Raw genomic sequence first — 20,107 nt, 5'->3', positions numbered from 1 at the left:
CCTCTAACATGGCTACAAATTTGACCAAATGTTTGTTAGTGGGCAAGTAAGACAATAATGGCACATGAGCAGCCAGTAAGGGGAAGAGAGCTGACAGCACTGTTGTCCTAGTGTTTGGATGTGTGCTTTGAAGACCTACCTCTCAGCTGCTTCAAATGGAAGCTCATCCACGCGAAGACACACAGTTGATTTCACTCTGTCACTCAAAAAAGTGACACTATGTTCAGCACCCAAAAGGAAATGATGTCTGAGCTGCAGCTGAGCATGTTCTCAGTGTACATCTTAGTTTCTTTTTGTCTTCTTTTATCAGCCTGTGCACTTTCAGGCGTCCTTTACATGCCTTTTTGAAAATCCTCATTAAAACATGACAAAACCTGAGATATACCAATTACTGCAGCTTTTAAAACATACAGTGTGGATGTTAGGCTAATGTGCAATTGAATGATCAAGCTTTAATGCCAGATGAATAGTCACAATAATGAAATTGACAAGAAATACCATATATGCTGTCTCAGTTGTTTATTCCCAACAGCTGTACAATACTTCTGTGCTCTTGGAAATTAAATGAATTAAATATGTTTATAAAATACGTAGGAGCAAAATAATAAACCCCAAACAGAATCAAATAATTGCAACATAACCAAATTGTTGAACTTCAACAGCAAATGTAACCACATTGACTTATTCACTACTTTTCATGCGGTTAAATAAGCATAATGCCCCCCCCCTTCATTAGCCAGCTGATGTGCCCTTGAGCAAGGCACTTAACCCCCAATATGCTCCTCGGGCGCTTGATGCTGCCCACTGCTCCTGTGTGTGTTTCACTGCATGTAATTTGCCGGGTGTTGCATGTGTGTCTTCAACTAAGGATGAGTTAAATGCAGAAGTCAAATTCAGTATGTGTATGTAAAATATATGTATACTGCCAATAAAGTTGATTCTTCTTCTTCTTCTAATAATATTTTAATGTGAAGTCCAGTCATGAGACATGTTTTAATGGACTTGAATGCAGTGAGTCACACGCTGCAGTACAGCTGTGAATTTATTCCCCTTGTTCCCTCTCACATCGTTCAGAGCTGCGTGAATATCAATAGATGTGTCTTCATCTTGCAGATTATTTTCTTTCTCTCTGTCAAATCCTAACAATCAGTTCCCAGCCACATACACTTGTAATAGATTTTCTTTTTTTGTGATAGAGTCATGAATGATGAAAAGCCTGTCTGCAATAGAAATGAAGTAGAGACACCCTCTCTTTTCCCCTCCATTTGTAATATTTTTCTTTCTTCTTTCTTTCCTTCTTTTATGCTTCACACTTCAAATTTTCCTTTCCATTGGGTTTGGAAGTTCATCATCACGACTGCAGGCAACTCAGTGGCAGTTCATTTGGACTCATTGTAACTGTATCCATTCCTGCGGCGTGCGTGCGTGCATGTGTGTGTGTGTGTGTGTGTGTGAGAAAGTGTGTGTACAATCTTGTTTTTCTGAGCAGCTCTGTTTCTTGCATTGTGCTGTGCACTGAGCTGTGAGTAAAAGCATTAACATGTGAAAGAGACGCACTTCATTGTGAGGCACCGTGCATGGCTTTTTAGTGAGGTCAGAAGTGTGTGTGTGTGTGGTGGGAGGGGGGGTGCAAAGAGAAATAGAAATAAAAGAAAGAAAGAGGGGGGTAGGAGAGTTAGAGAGTGAGTGATAGCAAGAAGGAGAGTTGAAAAACAAGAATTCAACTTAAAGGGAGAGGGAGTCAGAAGAGGAAAGTTTAAAATTAAGCAACATCAGAAGCACAATGCACCTTTTCAAAGCATGTACGTCAAACAAACTATAATAGTTTGGTTTGAATTTGATCAAGTCAGACAGTTTTGCCATCCACACTGGGCTGACAAAATGTGATGACTGCCTAACAAAGAAAACAACACAACGTGATTACAGAGGTAGCACTGGATTTTCTCTGTTGAGCACGATATGAACAACCCCATCCTTTAAAATGTCTTCTAAGGAATATAATGTGGACACTGGAGCAGACTGATGATGGAAAAGCAAACTATTTCTCCAGTCTCTTCTTTTTTCATTGCCAAATGTCTGTCCATATTCATTTACAGCACCTCCAGCCTCCACTCAGATCAGTTACTCACACGCTATGACTAAAAAAATCCAATGGATTGGCATTTTGTCACTTGTTTTTGGGCACTTGAGGGTAGTGCAAGTTGTTAAAGGAACAGTTCACCCAAAAAGTACATTTAAGTCATTATCTTCTCACAACAGTTTCTTTGTCCACAAAACATTTCTGGAGCTTCAGAGCAAAATAGCATTGCAGCATTCTCCTAAACAAATGATGAAGCTGGGGACATAAAAAATCAAAACAGCGCATTCATTGTAATTTAAGTCTCCTGAAGCCCTGGAATCCCCAGTTGGTTCAGCAAGATGTTATTTACACTCTTATTTTTAAGCCAGATTGCCACTGCATCTGCTAAGCTAAGTGTTAGCACACACCCTGTCTGAAGTGGTTGCACTGCACCCTCTCTGGTGACTCGTTACAGGGCAAACTGTCTCAAATAACTCAACACTGACATGTTGTCACCTCACAAAGCTCTAAAGTTGAATTTGCTTACACACAGAGCAACATCAGCATATATTTGCAGTGTTTCTTGCCACACAACAAACATTGAGTCCAAATGTTCAGTTTCCTTCAAGCTGTGTTTTCCATCATCTTCTGAGGGTCATTGCTGTTGCTCTTTGGCTGTTAATGCTGCTAATGTCTGCTGTTTGCTTGCTGGGCAGGTACTGTACCGTGGGTTTATCTGGGCTTATATGAGCATTTTTTAAACAGTTGCTTGCTGTGCTTCAAATTTATGGCAGCAACAATAAAGTAGTATGCTGAAAAACTGAAACACTGAGCTGAAAGACACTGAAATGCTCAGCATAGGCCTAAGCAAACCCTTTCACGTGATCCGGCCGTTTCACCCATTGTGAACAAGAAAATATTTAACTTTAAAGGGACTTAGATCATCTAAATTTGAAGCTTTTCGAGTACGTTTGTTTTGTTGAGTTGCTTTTGATTCAGATTTTAAGCCATCGTTCTGTCATAATGTTTATACCTGTTGATAATCCCTAGTCAAAGCAGAACTTATATTTTGCTGCTCTCCTCATTTATAAAATTAAGTTGAGTTTGAGTTTGTTTTCTTTATTTTGGTGTTTAACTCAGTCTAAATTTAAATCTGGGTAGCTTCTTAAAAAGGTATTTTAAAATATTACTGTTAAACCTGCAGATGCACTGTGCATGTTTGTGCATGAAAGAATCCGTGCTCCTCCGTGTCATCCTCATCATTCCTCTCCACTTTGTCTCCAGGGGGTCCCTGGGATCCTTCTGCCTGGAGGACACCCCCAGGGCCCCATCTGTTATGTGTGTATGTGTGGATGTGTTTATGTGTAATAGTGCGCTCTGATAACCCAGAGTTTCCTCTTTCAAGCAAATGCAATGGGATGCAATACATTTTCCAAACTGTACAGGAGGTCCTTAAAGGAATACTGTGGTGATACTGTTCTGCTCTTCATATTAAGCAGCATTAAAAGCCATTTCCAAGGAATTACTTACAGAACAACATCAGTATTAACCCTCAGAATATATAATGAAATATTATATTAGATTCTGCATGCAGTTAGACAAGACAAAAGTTAATTGTTCTTGTCCTTAAAGCTGTGGCATTAAGAGGCAATCAGAGTGAATTGAATCCATTACTTTTTATGTGTTGTCTTTTTTTCTTTTTCTTTTTTTTTTTTGTCTGTGTCTCTGCTTCCTCGTCCTCTCAAGTGTCTGTCTGTCTCTCGGTTTCTCTGTCTGTTCTGTCCCCCAGGAGCAGTGCAGGTTTCACTGCTCCCCTGGTGCTTTGTCTGGGGAACATTCACACTCTCATACAGATTTAAAGAATAAATGCACATAAACTCATAAAATTCTGTTCTTAAAACATTTCTTTATCTGTCTATTCTTTAATTATCTGATTGGAAAGGGAAGTGGACTTTGGCAGACACCAAATGCATGCATATGTTTACATTTAGAATCAGATCACACTCTTGGTTAAATGCCACAGTAGTTTCCAAGAAAACGTCATGTATCTGTCCTTCATTAGTACAGCGGAATCATGTCTAGGCACAGGCAGCTTGAGAAGCAGTGCGGCACCTCCATGAGACCAAACCCCAGAAGAGTTCTTTATGCGTTTACTTTAATGACAGCAACGTTAAAATGCTAATCGTTCATTATATTGCTGATGAGTTTACATTCTTATTTCATTCATTCATTTCCTGGCATGTCAGCATGAAGTGTGCCTGTCACCAGTGAAATAAGGGAAGATAAAAGAATCAAGAGAATAATTTTCAAAATGTTATAGCTGCCATTTTTCCATGAGAAGTCTAGATCAACATTAACACTGTGTGGGAAAACAAACAGACACAAATCCCCCCACCCCAAAATACAGCCATTCATTTCAGTGTGACCATTGTGCTGATGCTGTGTGAGTGCCCATGCAAAGATATCCAACAATGACGCAGTACCATCCGTTTGACAATCACACAAGCTCAGAAACACCACGATCATGGAGAAAGGGAATAAAAAAAAAGCTGTGATGTGAATATTTGGAATCAATATACATTTTCAGTAAAAAATGAAATCTTAGTATTATAATTTAGAATAAACTGCAGAGGAATGTAAATGTGAAGTATTGAGGCTTATTCAAGTACATTTTTGTGGTACTTCAGCTTCAGCATTACAGCTTTCTGCAAATCTATACTTCTACTCCACCACATTGTGGAAGCATATTTTGCACTTTTTGCTCCACCACTTTTATTTGATGAATTAAGTCATTAGTTACTTTGCAGAGTATTCAGTTTTGATAGGCTATTACCTGCTATCAGATCAGTCTTGTAGGTGGGGTACAGGGTGAGACCACAGAGATCTGACTATAGACAGAGGGAGGTGGCTGCATCAGAGCCAAAGCAGCACATTTTAAAATTCATGTATTTTATCGGCAGTCAGACAGAAAAAAACACTGAATATCGTACTGATAATCAGCCTGTCCCAAATGACCAGTATACTGTCCCACAACATCATTTTAGTCAATTGAAAGCCAGATATCAGCCAGTCTGCATCCTGCAGTCGGTTTTATTATTGTAGAATTGATCCCTGCTCAGCCCTTGTAAGTATGCATTAGCTTGTCTTTGATGTTTTCTATTATCACAATCTCCACTTGAGGACTTTAGTCCCATGAGGGTCTTAAAGCTTTTATAGAGGCTTTCACTCTATGATTGGAGGAAAACACTGAATGTTTGATCCCAATTTTCCAAGAGTCCCTCAACCAGGTAGATGTTCAGTTCTGTTTTTCCCCCTCTCGTTTCACATGTCTGTGGTCTCTTTTTCTGTATTTATATGTGTGTGCTCACCACCCACTGTGTTCTCAACTGTTCTCTTAGTCACCAAATACTTTAGGCTGGCTTCTTCTTCTGCTCTAGTTGTTGCTCAGTCTCTGTGGCTGCTCCTCGAGCCTTGTGGGAGACGTGAGGTAATGATGCAGAGGTGTGTATGTGTGTTCCTCTGTTCACAAAACACACGTCCTCTGTCTCCCTTATTCTTTCCTTGCTCCTTGCACCATTTTCCTGTGCTGGATTAGTGAGTTCACACAGCCAGGAGAGGTAGCTGTGTGGATGGCTTCAGTATCCAAAACATATGATTATTGTGACCAGTCCAAAGGACACCAACTATGTTGTTCAGTCAGCATCTTGGTACACACCTGTTAGCAACAGGCAAAGGAGAAGTGCTCACTAAAATAAGTCTTAGTTGTGCTTAAAAAATAAAAGTCTTAGATTTTTAAATCTAACTTGTGAAAAACAAGTGTTGCATTTATTTTTTGTTTAGTACACAAACAGTTGCTCTTATGTAGGAGATACATAATTGATTGAGGTAAACCTTGGCGGGCGGAGCCAGAGGTGCCCAGTTTAAGCTTTCACCTTCACCGTATATGTTCAGATAAACATTAAATCAGTTCAGAGAGTCAGTCTGCCATTATTTAATATTTAACTAAGTGACTCCTTGCAGAGAGTCTTCTCCTCGGTTGTCTCTCGCTTCAGAAACCTTTTCATATTCACCTGTCTAGACGGAGAAGAGATCACATGAGGAGCATACGGGGACTCTGATTCATACCCTTTATTTCTTTTTGAATAATCTGACAGGCCTGATTGTCAGATACGCTGGCTGCTGATGTGTGTGACAATCCATCATTAACATTGTAGATCTCACATCTTGAGAGATGAGTGGTGTGTGTGTGTGTGTGTGTGTGTGTGTGTGTGTGTGTATGTGTGTGTGTGTGTCATGCCATTCATAATAGATTCATTTTGTAGCTTAGATCTTGTCAGCCTCAGGCTCACTCCTTTATGTCAGTCTATCAGTGTGTGTGTGCGTGCATCCATGAATGCATTCATAGACATTGATTCTGCAGAATAAAAATGGCTGTAGTCTCCTCTCACACAGTGGAATAATTTGTGTTTCTCTGCTCAGACCTCTGCTGTGTTATAATCAGAGTGTTACTCTAAACAGAGAAAGTGATTGAAACACAAGACACCAGCTAAGACATAACATAAGTCGCTCTCTAGTGGTAAATCCACTACTGAAAGAGGTTTGTGAGGTTAGGGAGACTTGTTTTTTGTGCTAAACAACAAACTGTACTATTTTTTTTTTCTAAAAATTGATGTATCAGCCCTGTGGTCTCCTGTTGTCCTCCCACTTTTATTTGAAAGTTAGTTTTAATTTTTTGTTAATTTTACAGAGAAATTGGCTACTGTCAGTGTTTTAAAATTCGGCTCTTACAGTATGAGAAGCCAAACTTAACAAGCCTGGATGCAGAAAAGTTGCCTACTGACACCTTCAGCTGTCACTGTTGGTCACGTGACCCTGTGTTGAAGTTTTTGGTTCGAAAGTCACACAAATGAGATTGGTGGCTCACAAAAGGCCTTACTCACAGCGGACATTTTGCCTTATCGTAGCAAGAAAAGCATAGTTTGCTTAGGTGTTGCTAATGACTGTAACAATGGCTGCACTCACTCTGGTGCTTATAATAGTACAATACTGAGCCACTCACAACACCAGAGTCCTGTGTGTGGGACAACTGAAGCTTTTATTAAGATTTTTAATAACACCAGTGCTTTTCCCGCCATGATGTGTCAACATGTCTCCTCTGAAAAAGGTTTATTATTGAGGCTCCTGGAGACTTCTTTATTTGTGATTACAGTAAATTAAACTTGGAAAGCGGGACTTTTCCATATAAATGAATGTCCGTTACACAATGCTGATGAAGCCTGTCACTGTCAGATAAATCTCTCTCTATTTTGCAGTCTAGAGTCTCTGGTGACTTTCCCACACTGGCTCATTGCTAGCGATGAATTTTACTTTAAACAGCAAAGACTGGTTTATTGGACCTGAAAAGGGGGCCAACCCTAGCCACAAAGTAGGCTACAGCAACTACCAGTATATGAGCATATAGTGTCATAAGGTCTGCATGACAGATGCAAGCTAATTAATGCTGTAACATTATGTTGATTAACTGATCAGCAGATTAGTGGAAAGGCAAGCCTTTTATAATTTAGCCTGGGGCCTTGATGCATAAGATGAGGTTAAACTACTCAACAACATGTGGTTTATCCTGCCAGCCAGACATTGATGCACTTTCAAAAGCACCACTGTGGGTTAAACTAAACCAGCAGCCGTTTTCTGCTTTTAATATTTGATACATATTCAGCTATTTTTGCCAGCAGTGATGCAAACAGGAGCAGACAGTCTCCCCCCCCAAAAAAAGTCATGCCCTACATTATTCAATTTAATAATCCTGCATATTTTCTGAACAGTTAGCTCGCTCAGCAGTGCAGAACCTTTCCACAGAGGGTGAAATCAACTCTTGTGTGTGTGTGTGTTTGTGTGTTTGTGCCCTCCAAAGGAGCTTAATTGGTGTAAGCGTAGGCAGGCAAACAGCATCAAACACAAATCTGTGCAGTGCATCAGTTTGTGTGTGTATGCAGAAAACATTTTGACTCTCCTCCTTTTCTCTCCTTTCTGTCCTCTTTTTCTTCCTTTGTCCTGTCCCTGCTCCTATTCTTTTTTGTCTCATCCATTTTCTTGTCGTATCTCTTCCTCAGTGTTTTCTTTATCACAACCTCTCTGCTCCTCTTTGCACTCTTACCTTTGTGTCCTCTGCTCCTCTCTCATCTCACCTCTCCTCCCTCGAGAATGAGGGGTGAGCTGAAATGATCAGGGTGTCGGGGTAAAAAAAAAAAAAATAAGAGCAGCAGCAGCCACATCAGGTGTAAATGGTTTCTGCCTTGACCACTTTAACAGCTGACTGCTCTTTGAGCTGCTGCAGACCACAGAGTCTGCAAAGTTTCCAGACATTTTACTCTGGTGGTATTACCGCTTTAGCCCGCCAATTAAAATGAATGAAATGTTCACACAAATCATAATGTCATTTTGGTTTATCTTAATCTTCCTGTGGAACTTGTATTTTGTTATTTGGAATAGTGTCTGTTGTGTTTGTTTAAAGTTACTTCGACATTTAGATGCAGGGGTGGCAGATGGAGAAACAGGGAGAAAAGACAAAAGACATGGGCAAAAATATAGTACAATACTGATTATAATTATGTCCCAAAATTGCAGACTGCTTTAAAAGCCTGTATGAATTTAACTACAATAGGTACAGTGGCAGCATTGGCAGACTTTATTCAGGAACTACTAAGAAAAAGCAAATGGAACTCAGAGATAGGAAATGTAATTTCCATATTTAATCATCTAAAATTGTGTGAGCTGTGAGTGCGAGCGTGTGTGCTTGCATGCCCGTGTTTATGGATTTAAGTGAAGGCAGGAAAGTTGAGCTCCAGGGATATTTTTCCTTTTCCCAACCTGTCGGCTTCTTGTTGCCATGGTAGCGTTATGTCAGAAGAGTAACTCGGTGTATGTGTTTGCCCCTGTGTGTTGTGTTGCTGATGGATGCAGTTGCAGGGGCCACACGTGGTCATTGACACACTGGCTGCCCCTTTGTCATTTCTTTAGCACACACGTGTACAGTTTCAGTACTTTTATACTAAATGTATCTCATGATGGAAGTGTGGAGCCGAGCTGTTCGTACAGCTCTACAGTGATCAGATGTAAAACTTAAATGATGCTAAAAACACAAAACACACCCCAATTCTGTTTTGACCTTTCATTGTCACATTTAGTCAACTTTACTGGGTGTATTGCCAATAAAATGTCAGCTTTGTTTTGAAGTGGTTTTAGAGGTCTCACTGACAGATTGTGTGTGTGTGTGTGTCTGACAACTGATATTTGGGGCTGACGGATACATTATTATTGTTTAAAAATCATTTCAGTTTCAGTTAGTTCTGTATTGTAATGTACAATCACACTTTCCCAAATGACAGTAGTTCGCATTTGGCTAGAAAACTCAAAAGCATCTGTTATGCTATGAAGCTGCAAATACAAAATAAATCAAATAGCAGGATGACCCAAGCATTTATATATTACACAGCCTACCTGTTAAGTCATGTGTGACCAGTTACAGTTAAACCATCTGCTCTGACCTCTTTAGACCCATTGTCTTTATTGAGTACTGTAACACATGCTCTCTGTCACACACACACACTCTACATTATCCAGAAAGTCTTTGCTCTGCACAGATAAGGTAGATATGAACAGAAGATCTTTCTTTACGTTCATACATTACATTATTTGTAATGTATTACAAATTTCTGGTCTCCTCTACTGTGATTTGGACTCAGAAATATTAGTCAGCATAATAAATGCAGTTAAGACCCGGAGACTTCCCTGACTGTGCCTGGCGGAAACGACTGAATGTTAATAGCGGGTGAATGCATGTGCAGTAAATTAACACACGGACTCATACAAAGAGGAGCTGCTCATGCTTGCACACAAGTATGTGCAGCAGTCCAGCATGCACGGAGGTAACTTGGACATGCATATTAATATTTTACACACACAAGCACACACACACACTGCATGTAAATAAATGTGAAGATACGGTATATATTTTCAAAAGAATAAATAAAAGCATACACACATCACGTCAGATGATGTAAATGTAAATGCAGATTGTGTGACATTCAGACGTGGCTGAATTGTAAATGCAGACATGCGCTCATAAATAAAAAAAATTGTATGAGCACTGAAATAGAAGAATGTCACTTTACTTCTTTGCTATTTTTGATTGGGCGTTCCATGTTTGGCTCGTCCTGTTCTGTTGCTCTTCATACAGGATTTTACATTATTCATGTGGAAAGCCTTGTTAAAAAACACAAATACACACCCACAGACACCCACACCACATCATTAAGTTTAAACTGAATACATGCTGTGTGCCACCTCAAAATAATAAAATACAGAGAAATGCAAGCATGCATTAACAAGTGCACATACACACACACACAGTACTTGGGTAAAGTGTGACCTCAGGCTAACCAGTAATGTTTCACTACTATACCATTAATCATGACTGCATTTAAGTCATTTGGGGACACTTGGGTAGTTGGTCAGAAACAGGCTGTTGTTTTAACAGCGCCAATGCAGAAGAGCTTTTAGATTTAACAGTGACAGCAGATGAAAAAGATTTTCCAATGAGCTTCCAGAAAGTTTGGCAGTTTTAGATCAGACATCCTTGAACATTTTTGTTTCTTTATTTAAGCGCAGCTTTCTCGCATACAGGGACTCTGAACCAGCGCAGCTGGGGTAAGAGGTACCCATCCTGTAACAGCGCCAGACAGTCTCCAATGGACATCGATGAGACATTTACCCAAGTCAGACTGCAGTACCAGAACCTGCAGCTCGAAGGCTGGGACAGACTGACAGCAGAATCCAGCACTATCCACAACAACGGGAAGACTGGTACGTTCTTCTTCTTTCACTCCTCTCCTGCTGAGCCTGGAAATACATCTTGTCACTCTATAGGAATCCCAAGTATAATTTAGCTATAATCAAAACCCAAGCATATTCTTTTTTTCTTGCTGTAAAGCATGGCATCTTAACTCCTATATGTGGAAAGAACATTCACATGCAGCAAGAAACTGATTTGCAAACTAGAGGCTAATGAGAGACAGAAGCAGTGAAAGGGTAGGAGCGAGTAATTGAGAGAGAGGGAAGCCAGAGGGACAGCAAAACTGAGAGATCATGTGGAGAAAGAAATAAGATCGATATGACGAGTCAGAGATGAAAATGAGCAACAGAAAAGCAGCAACAAAAGAGCAAGAGGAAAGAATGTATATATATATATATATATAGAAAGAGCAGGGGAGACAAATGAGGATGATGTGAAGAGAAACTGAGAGGAAAGAAAACATGAGGAGTGACGTCTGGTCTGATAAACAAATGAAAGCTGAACTATCATCACCATCTTTCCAATACAGGCTGGGCTGTGTGTGTGTGTGTGTGTGTGCGTGCGTGCGCATGTGCCCTCTATATGTTAATGTTCTTGAAATTAATCTTTTTTTTCTTCATGGTGTCAGGGAGGAAATTGCATATTAAAACAGATAGAAAGATGCATAGCTGTCATGAGAGAAATATATGGCCTGCACAGTCACTAAACTGAATGTTCTGTCTTGAGTTGGATGATTTTTTTGTCTGCTTTAACATTGGAATGATCGTCATGGAGTGTACATTAAAATGAAAAGGGTCACTTGTGGACTTATCACAGACAGTAGTCACTAAAACAGTTTCCCTCTCCTCTATGGAGTGTTTTGATTTTGTAGTCTACAGCTATACTCTTTGGGCTCAGTCTCAATCAGGACTCAATGACAGACAGACAAAGTTAGCAACTAGCTGGTGTACATGGTAGAGCTAAAGAGCTAAATATTTCCCTCAGGAGTAGGTGGGGAACAAAACAGAGCTAAAAAGTGTGAGTACTGAACCCACACTCATCGGGTGAGCAGAAACATGAGTTATTCTGATGTTATCCTGTAGCTGCTGAATGCGTAAATAAGCAACTCTTTGCCATCAGGCTTTTCTTTATATGGCTTGCCTATGGCCTTTATATGGTAATAATGTTATGTTGATAGCTATTGTTGGTTGCCTTCAAGTAGGCAAAAAAAAATGTTATTATTAGTATTGAGAGACAGAGAGGGTAAGTATTGTTTGTGTTACTAACTATGAAGATGACACATGTTATACAGAATTACATAGCTGAAAGACCAGAATATCCACATGTAATGCATCACATCGACTCATTTAAGTTGCTGCGTCCTTTTCACTGTGGTTAATAACACCATCTTGGTAGTTGTTTAGAGCCAAAAGATTCAAATTTGTGCAAAGCTGTGGAGTCTGGTAGCCAAGCTGCAACTGTCACAGCTGCACAGCCTTTAAATGTACATGATTAACCCTGCTGTTTTGACTCTGATATATTATTGCAGTTATATTAGTTTAGCATTCAGTGATAAAGAGTATTATTTTTGATCTGAACAGTATGGTCTGAATAAAGGTTAAACATGCATGTGTGTGTGTGTTTTAGTGGCCCTCAGTGTGGAAGGGGAATTCTTTGTGAGTGGAGGAGGGTTGAGCTCCAGGTTCCATGTTGGCAGAATCACCTTCCACTGGGGGCGCTGCAATGCATCGTCAGAAGGGTCTGAACACAGCCTGAATGGGATGAAATACCCACTGGAGGTACAGAGATACAAGGCGTCACTTCGTCTGTCCATCAGCACATTTGCCTTTCACTCAGCTGACCTTCCCGTTTATTGTTATTCAGATGCAAATCTACTGTTATGATCCAGACGACTTCCAAAGTCTGGATGATGCTATTAGAGAAGGAGGGAGGATCGCTGCCTTGGCTGTGCTCTTTGAAGTAGGTCGACCTTTTGATTTGTGCCCCACAGTCAGAGATCAGTCTCAGAGGGACTGTCCTCAGATCAGTCAAAGGACAGCCCCTCCTCAAATACTCCAAAGTACAGTGATTCAAATAAAAGTGTGTGTAAAGAATGTTCTTGAAGCTCATGTTCCTTTCCACAGATCAGCCTGGAAGACAATGAGAACTTCACTCCTGTTATAGAGGCCATCAACACTGTCAGCAGGTTTGGTACGTCACTTTCCCCCGTTACTACATCTGAGTCAAAATATCATACAATATCAGATGACAAGTTCCACTTTTCTCTCCTAAATGATGAAATTATAAAACAAAAGACTTTTAACCAGCCTGATGATACATATCATAAACGTAACATAGAATCAACACTTTTAAAAGGCTTGATCTCAGGTGGGACAAAACGTTTGTTATTTGCTGTGGCAGTTTGTCTGTAATTTGACTGTTTTTCTGACCAGGTAAGAGCGGGTCGATGGAAGCCTTCACGCTGCGGTCTTTGCTGCCTAATAATACGGATAAATACTACATCTACAACGGCTCGCTGACTGCACCTCCCTGCTCTGAGACGGTGGAATGGATCGTCTTTAAACATACCGTCGCCATATCAGAAACTCAGGTCAGCGACACACACACACACACACACACATACACACACACACACACACACTCACACACAGGTGTCCACTGCCGCTAACCAATTCTTTCTGAACACCTCAACACATAGAATCATCTTTTAATATTCATTCACTCTTTTCACCTGAAGCATCTGCAAAATTGTGTAACTACATCAAAATCCTTAAGATGTCACTCACAAGATATCTCCTTAGTCACGGCAAAGTCCATTTACATTGTATGTGCTCTGGAGACTTCCAGTTTACACGTCACATTGCTGTATACTGGACCGTGATTGGTTACCAAACTATTTGTGATGTCACAGATCTTGCTCATAGGCTCTGCCTCTTAAAATCTGATTTTCATTGAGCAAATTTACACTTTCAGCAATGCAAGTGTCATACTTAGTACATGCATCATTCTACACAGTGAAACCCAAACATTCAACAGTGGAAACAAGAAGAAAAACACACTTTTTATTAAATGCATGTAATTGTTTTTATTTTGTATATTACTCTATAAGCATAATATTAGCTAAAAGTATAGATGGACAACATTTTTAAAATGGACAAAAAGCACCTGTGAAGTTAACATCAGTGCTGCCAGTAGTGCCTGGTTGCAGTTCGTGACTGGTTTCAGGTCAGCAAAATAAAAACAATGCATCACAATGAAGTGATGCATTGTGACAGGTTTAGGCAAAATGTGAACTTAGAGAATAAGGTTTTTGTTTTGCCGTTATGTGGTTACTGGTTGATTTCAGGCCAAAGTCCTTTAAGGTTCTGAGGAGCAGCGACTGTGGATGAAATCATCTGTGTAATAATTATCAATTATGTAGCAGGATAATGGAGAGTAAATGAGGTCATGAAAGTGGCTGTGTGTATATTCTGTGAGCATATTTGTGTGGGCGTGCTCGTGTTTGTCTGTGTTTGCATGATTGAAACAGGGGTGGCAAGGCATGACATGGGCACATTTTGGCGTGCCTAAAATAGAGCAGCACTGTCTCTCTGCCTCCTCCTGGCACCAACACGCTCACAAGCATTAGCGCTGCATTTATTTTGGTGGCTGAGTAGAAACATGGAAGATGCAGCAGACTTGTGTTTTTCTTTGTTTCAGTTGCTACTGTTCGCCCATCCTCTCTCTTTTCTCTGTCTCTTTGACTGTTTCTGTCTGTGTGTTCCCAGTTGGAGGTGTTTTGTGAGGTGATGACGATGGAGCAGGCTGGATATGTGATGCTGACGGATTACCTGCAGAACAACTTCAGGGAGCAGCAGCAGCAGTTCACGGGTCAGGTGTTTGCCTCATACACCGGAGTTGAGGACGTTCTCACGCCCAGTACGTCATCAAACAAGCATATGAAAAGTTTCTCTTATTTTAAACTCATTTTAAGTCAATTCAGTCCATTTAATTTCTCTTAACTGCACTTTGAGAAAAACACAGAAGGCTTAAAGATAGTATAGATAGAAAGATGCTGTATTGTCTGAATAAATGGTTAATTACTGTGTTTCCGTGATATGTTAAATGCCATAGAGTGGGTTTAATCTCAACATTTCTCGCAACAACACAACCACATCTACGCAACATCGACGACTCTTCAGTCCAAGTGGGTGTTCATGACAAGCACTGTTAGAGATCTAAGCAGCAAACGGCAAACACCATAAACAAACTTCTACTCACAGAGGAAGTGTCTTGTTCCTGTTCTGGTCCACCCAACAAAAATGGTCTTGTTACATTCCCAAAGGTTCAGTATATCCAACAATGTTTAGTTCCAAAACACAACACTGTATCCATAAATAGCCACAAACTGTTGTTGTGTGGTTGTGCTGATGCCTTGTAGCATTTCACAGATGAATAAAACTGTCTCGTTACATCCCCAAACTTCTATAACTCCAGTCACTCTCAGAGTGATTGTGCCTGTTGCCTGTACTCCAAGTAGTTCAAGAATAGCTTTCAATGTACTTAGAGTGTGATTCAGCTAACTGAGCCTAAAGGAGGTACAGCACCTTTTTCTTTGGCTGGAAAATGTTTGAATTGAAATAAATCGGAAACAGTTGATAAAAGAAATACTGTGACTGATCAATTGTTATAGTTATTTTTTAAAGAAAACATAGTGTTAAAATGCTTTTCTGTTTCAAACAACTCAACAAAGACTGCTGCTTTTCTCTGTCTCATATCATTCTAAACTGAATATCTTTGGGATTATATAAAAAAATTGGTTTCCATTCTCTGACCCTTCTGCTGCCTTTTTCCACCTGTGCTCTCAGTTCTCAGTTACATTTTTGTTTCTCTCCTCTCGTTCTCTGTGCCGAGCCTGTTTTGACATGAAACTGGAATGAGTGCCTGCAGGCCGTCCAATAGCTTGCCAGGTGTAGAACTGGGAACTGTGTTCCATGACAGCAGCTTTGGGTTCTTTTTTTAATTATTTTTCCTGCTTATGGATCTGGGATTCAAAATCATGCTTTTGATAACTCATCTACTGAATACATTTTTTGACATTTACATCCCACTGAGCTTAGTTTGATATTACTTATTGGTACTTTTCAGTCTGGACCTGAAAATGAGTTTGGACCAACCAAGTGTTGCTTCAGACATGGGTATTGATCAACAGCATTACTGACTCCCAGCAGTTATAGCATGTTATGTTGTTGTACTATCAAAAAATTCCTCCTTGTTAGACTTTTAAAGCTTCAGCCCAGACTTCCCACTCCTACAAAGCTTGTCTAATTTCTACCAGATATTGGGCAGCATGCTGGAGAAAACTGAACCCTCCCTCATGGATCAATATAAATATAACATTATCATAGTTTATTATTTAAATCTTTTTGCCATGACTGAAAATATTGCCAGTCCTCTGCTTCCTTTGTAGCTGTAACTCTGTCCTCCAAGGTCAGTCTAGTCATGATCATCAAAAGATAAAATTCACGATGCTCTCCATCTTCGCAACGTCGACCCTCAAGTAAAGTGGGTCTTTGGGGTTGCCAGGGAGCCCGACTTTGTAGTTCGGTGCCCCTCATCCTCTCAGCGCAGGCAATTTATTTTGCGGCTCTTTTTGAAATTGAAATAAAGTATTCAGAAATTCAGAAAAGGTTCTCTTTTTTTTTTTCAATAAAAAAATCATACAGCTGTACACACACACACGCGCACGCGCTCGTATGCTTCCCACTCATTGCTCCACACACCTCCTGAGCTGGACTTTTTAAAATTCATTCCTGTTTTCTTCCATTTTCGGTACAGTCGATTGACCCGAGTTACCTTGAACAACAGTCAACTTAATATGAGATGTTGCACTGGGCTCTTCAGATTTAGATTTACAGTTGTACAGTTGTAGTGTGTTTTTCTCATCTCTTTCTTACAGGCTTTATTGAGTTTTCTGCTACGTCCACACCAATCAATATTTTAAATTTTTTGCCAATTTTATCCTCTTTTTTTAATCCTCTTTCTGCCGTCTCTAGCCTGCAGTTCGGAGCCAGAGAATGTTCAGGCTGATGCCCAGAACGACACGACCATCGTGGTGACGTGGGAGCGTCCCCGCGTGGTTTACGACACAACCATCGACTGGTACACCGTCACCTACCAGAGGCTGCAGGGCCGAGACCAGAGCAAGCGGGAGTACAGGACAGACGGGGACCAGGATGTGGTACGAAAAAAATCTCTTCACATCTCCACAGAAGAGAAAAAAAACACCTCTTTAACTGCATGCAATTTTGGCTAATGTTTTTACACCATTATCCACAGTCCACACGTATGTTTGTCATTTACAAAGAGAATATAGGTAGAAATTACAGTCATTCTGTTGTCTTTTGTGGCAAACAGTAGAATACAGCTGGCTAGGATTCTGGCAGTCATCCATTGGCTCTGACTGTCTGTCTGTTACACTCACATTACAAGTGCTGGATCTGGATTGATCAAAGTGATCGATTGATTGGAGGTGACAATCAATCTTGGCCTCTTAACGGGTCAATAAGCATTCATTAATGTGACCAGCAGTATCTGTGTGTGTGTGTGTGTGTGTACTATATTTGTGTGTCTGTGTAAACCTTTGCATGTGTGTAGACAAGTCATCAGTATTCAAAGCAGCATAATAGGACACAAATCAAAGGCTGTTAGAAAATATAAACCCTGTCTTTTCTTTTTGGTGTTGCATTTATTTTTTAACATACATCATTCTGGTCTTGCAACCAATATTTTTTTTTACTACTATACTATACTATTTTTTATACTTCATGCAGTAGAGCATTTGTGAGGTCAAACACTGATGTTGGACCAAAAGGTCTGACTCACAATCTCTGGTCCAGTTCATCCCAAAGGTGTTGGATGGTGTTGAGGTCAGGACTCTGTGTGGGCCAGTCAAGTTCTTCCACACTAAACTCATCCAACCATGTCTTTATTCGCGTTGCTTTGTGCACTGGGCCACAGTCATGTTGGAATAAAAAAGGACCTTCCCCAAAATGTTGCCACAAAGTTGGAAGCATAGCATTGTCCAAAATGTCTTGTTATGCTGAAGCATTAGGATTTACCTTCACTGGAAGTAAGGGGCCAAGCCCAACCCCTGTAAAAAACAGCCTCATCCCACAACTGAATTCAATGATAAAGAGGTGTATCTGAAACTTTTTGACAATATCGTCTTATTTAAATGTCAAACACAGCATGGCTAGCAGTGTTTATGGAAATTTTCTTTCCCTAAACTTTCTCAGGTTTGGGGTTTCAAGACTCAAAATGACATTTAAATCTATAAATCCCTCCCAAGGCTTTTTTACCCCAAGCAGTCCTTTCTGCAGTTTCGAGACAGCATCTGGAAAGATTATGAAGTAACTTAGTTAAAAGATGATACTGAACTTCATTATATTTATTGTCACCATTGAATTAACCATTTATAATACCCCACCATCACAAATGAATGGCAATCAGAGTGAAAACTTTGCAAGCGAGCAGAGAAATAGATAGAAATAGTTTAAAGTACCAGAACAGCTGGTTGAAACCTCAGGTGTCCATACTCCCTGTAATACGAATGCAAACTTGACTAAATGCACTGAAAACAAAACCAGACTGAACCTAAACTTCCAGGATCATAACTGAAGTGGTATCCTTTTTTATACAATTATAAATAGCAGTCAATTGAAAATGGATTCAAATAAACACATCACGAGGAGTGGTGTTGATGCATGGGTACTTGAACTCCCCTGGCAGGGTTGTGAGTGTATGTCAGGAAAAAAAAAAATAGGTTCAGCAACCACTAATTTAAACTTTATGATTTCACAGGGTGCCATCATCCCCAACCTGCTGGCCAACAGCAGCTACGTGGTTCAGGTGGTTGCTGTTTGCACCAACGGACTCAGAGGACGATGGAGTGACCAGATTATAGTGGACATGCCGTTAGAAGAACCTGGTACAAACAAACATACACAAAAACTCACACAAAATAAGAGCATGTGGGATAATTTACTATGATCTCTCTCCTTTCTTTACAGAAAGTGATTCAGATCCTGATGCTATCACAAGAGACTTGGAGAGCAACAGGGAGGTAGGACCTGACACCACTGTTTTGCAGTTTGCCCCGTATTCAGTCTTATCGGTGAACCTAATTATTATGCAGACAATTGTAATTATGTCAGTTGAGGCTTGTCCTTGCGTGTTTGGAAAGCGGCACAAAAGGTTAAGAGGGACTTTGCAGCGTGTTTAGGAGAGATTAAAAAAAATGAAATAATAGTCCTACTGTGTTTTTCTCACTGAGAGAAGCAGCACTGACTGTGCTCCTCCACACTGCATTAATGGAGATTACATTCAGTCATATTATCAGTTCATTAGAATGTTGGACAAGTAAACAATCCAGCTGCAGTTTAAGGAGGAAGCTGTGATAGCATAAAAATCCCTCTATGTTTTTGTTGCTATTTCAACTCCTGAATGAATCTCATTCATAATACTGTGCACTCTTTGACCAATCATGTTGTGACCCAGCGTCAACATTAGTGCTGTTTCCTTTGTGCTAGGTCTCATCAAAAGCAAGATGGGAGAAGCCCGAGAACCAGAATCAGGTGGATTTGTCTTCAGAGGACCACAGCCCAGTGGAGGAGGTCCCAGTGGAGCAGACAAGAGTTTACCAGAACCAACCATCACACCACCAGAATCAGCCCAAAAACCAGGTCGGCTCCCGTTCGACCCCAGGAACTCCTTCTGAGTCTGCTGTTCTACAGGAAACTCAACTCAACCAGAACGTGAAAAAGAAACCGGGCTGGAGCAGCTCTAATCTCAATGATATGGATCAAAACTGGATCGACGAGGACCAGGATGTGCCAACGCACCGGCCACTCACTAATGCAGGTTTTGACAGCAACGGGGCAATATGGGTAGCCGACGTAACTGAGCAGCCGGGCTTCCTGTTTCCAGTTGCACGGACGACCACCCTGCCGACGAACCGCAGACAGATCACAGAGGAGGCGTCATTATCAGTGTCATCAATTCAGGCAAGACTATTTTTCCTCAGTGTTTTTATTCTCTTTATACTCAGAACTGATTAATTGTCTGATTAAAATGTCGAAACAACCAGCAGGCACACAAAGTTGAAATGTAGAGTTGCTTATCCAAACATTTGTCTCGTGTTCTCATACTATAAAACC

The 20,107-nt window shown here is 40.4% G+C and overlaps 1 protein-coding gene across 4 annotated transcripts in view; it reads left to right on the top strand.

The window, feature by feature from the left end:
* Positions 1-20,107, top strand: part of LOC124054059 (receptor-type tyrosine-protein phosphatase zeta-like) — a 63,335-nt gene that overhangs the window by 29,007 nt on the left and 14,221 nt on the right. For all 4 annotated transcript variants that reach the window (XM_046379717.1, XM_046379719.1, XM_046379720.1 and 1 more), the window contains 10 exons: positions 10,742-10,921; positions 12,537-12,688; positions 12,774-12,869; positions 13,034-13,100; positions 13,343-13,500; positions 14,678-14,828; positions 16,946-17,130; positions 18,753-18,879; positions 18,962-19,014; positions 19,481-19,954. In XM_046379717.1, the coding sequence (XP_046235673.1) occupies positions 10,742-10,921; positions 12,537-12,688; positions 12,774-12,869; positions 13,034-13,100; positions 13,343-13,500; positions 14,678-14,828; positions 16,946-17,130; positions 18,753-18,879; positions 18,962-19,014; positions 19,481-19,954 (1,643 nt within the window). The remainder of the gene's footprint in view (positions 1-10,741; positions 10,922-12,536; positions 12,689-12,773; positions 12,870-13,033; positions 13,101-13,342; positions 13,501-14,677; positions 14,829-16,945; positions 17,131-18,752; positions 18,880-18,961; positions 19,015-19,480; positions 19,955-20,107) is intronic.

This window comes from Scatophagus argus, chromosome 22 (assembly GCF_020382885.2).
Source record: "Scatophagus argus isolate fScaArg1 chromosome 22, fScaArg1.pri, whole genome shotgun sequence".
NCBI classification, from domain to species: Eukaryota; Metazoa; Chordata; class Actinopteri; family Scatophagidae; genus Scatophagus; species Scatophagus argus.
This window is presented reverse-complemented; position numbering and strand designations above follow the sequence as displayed.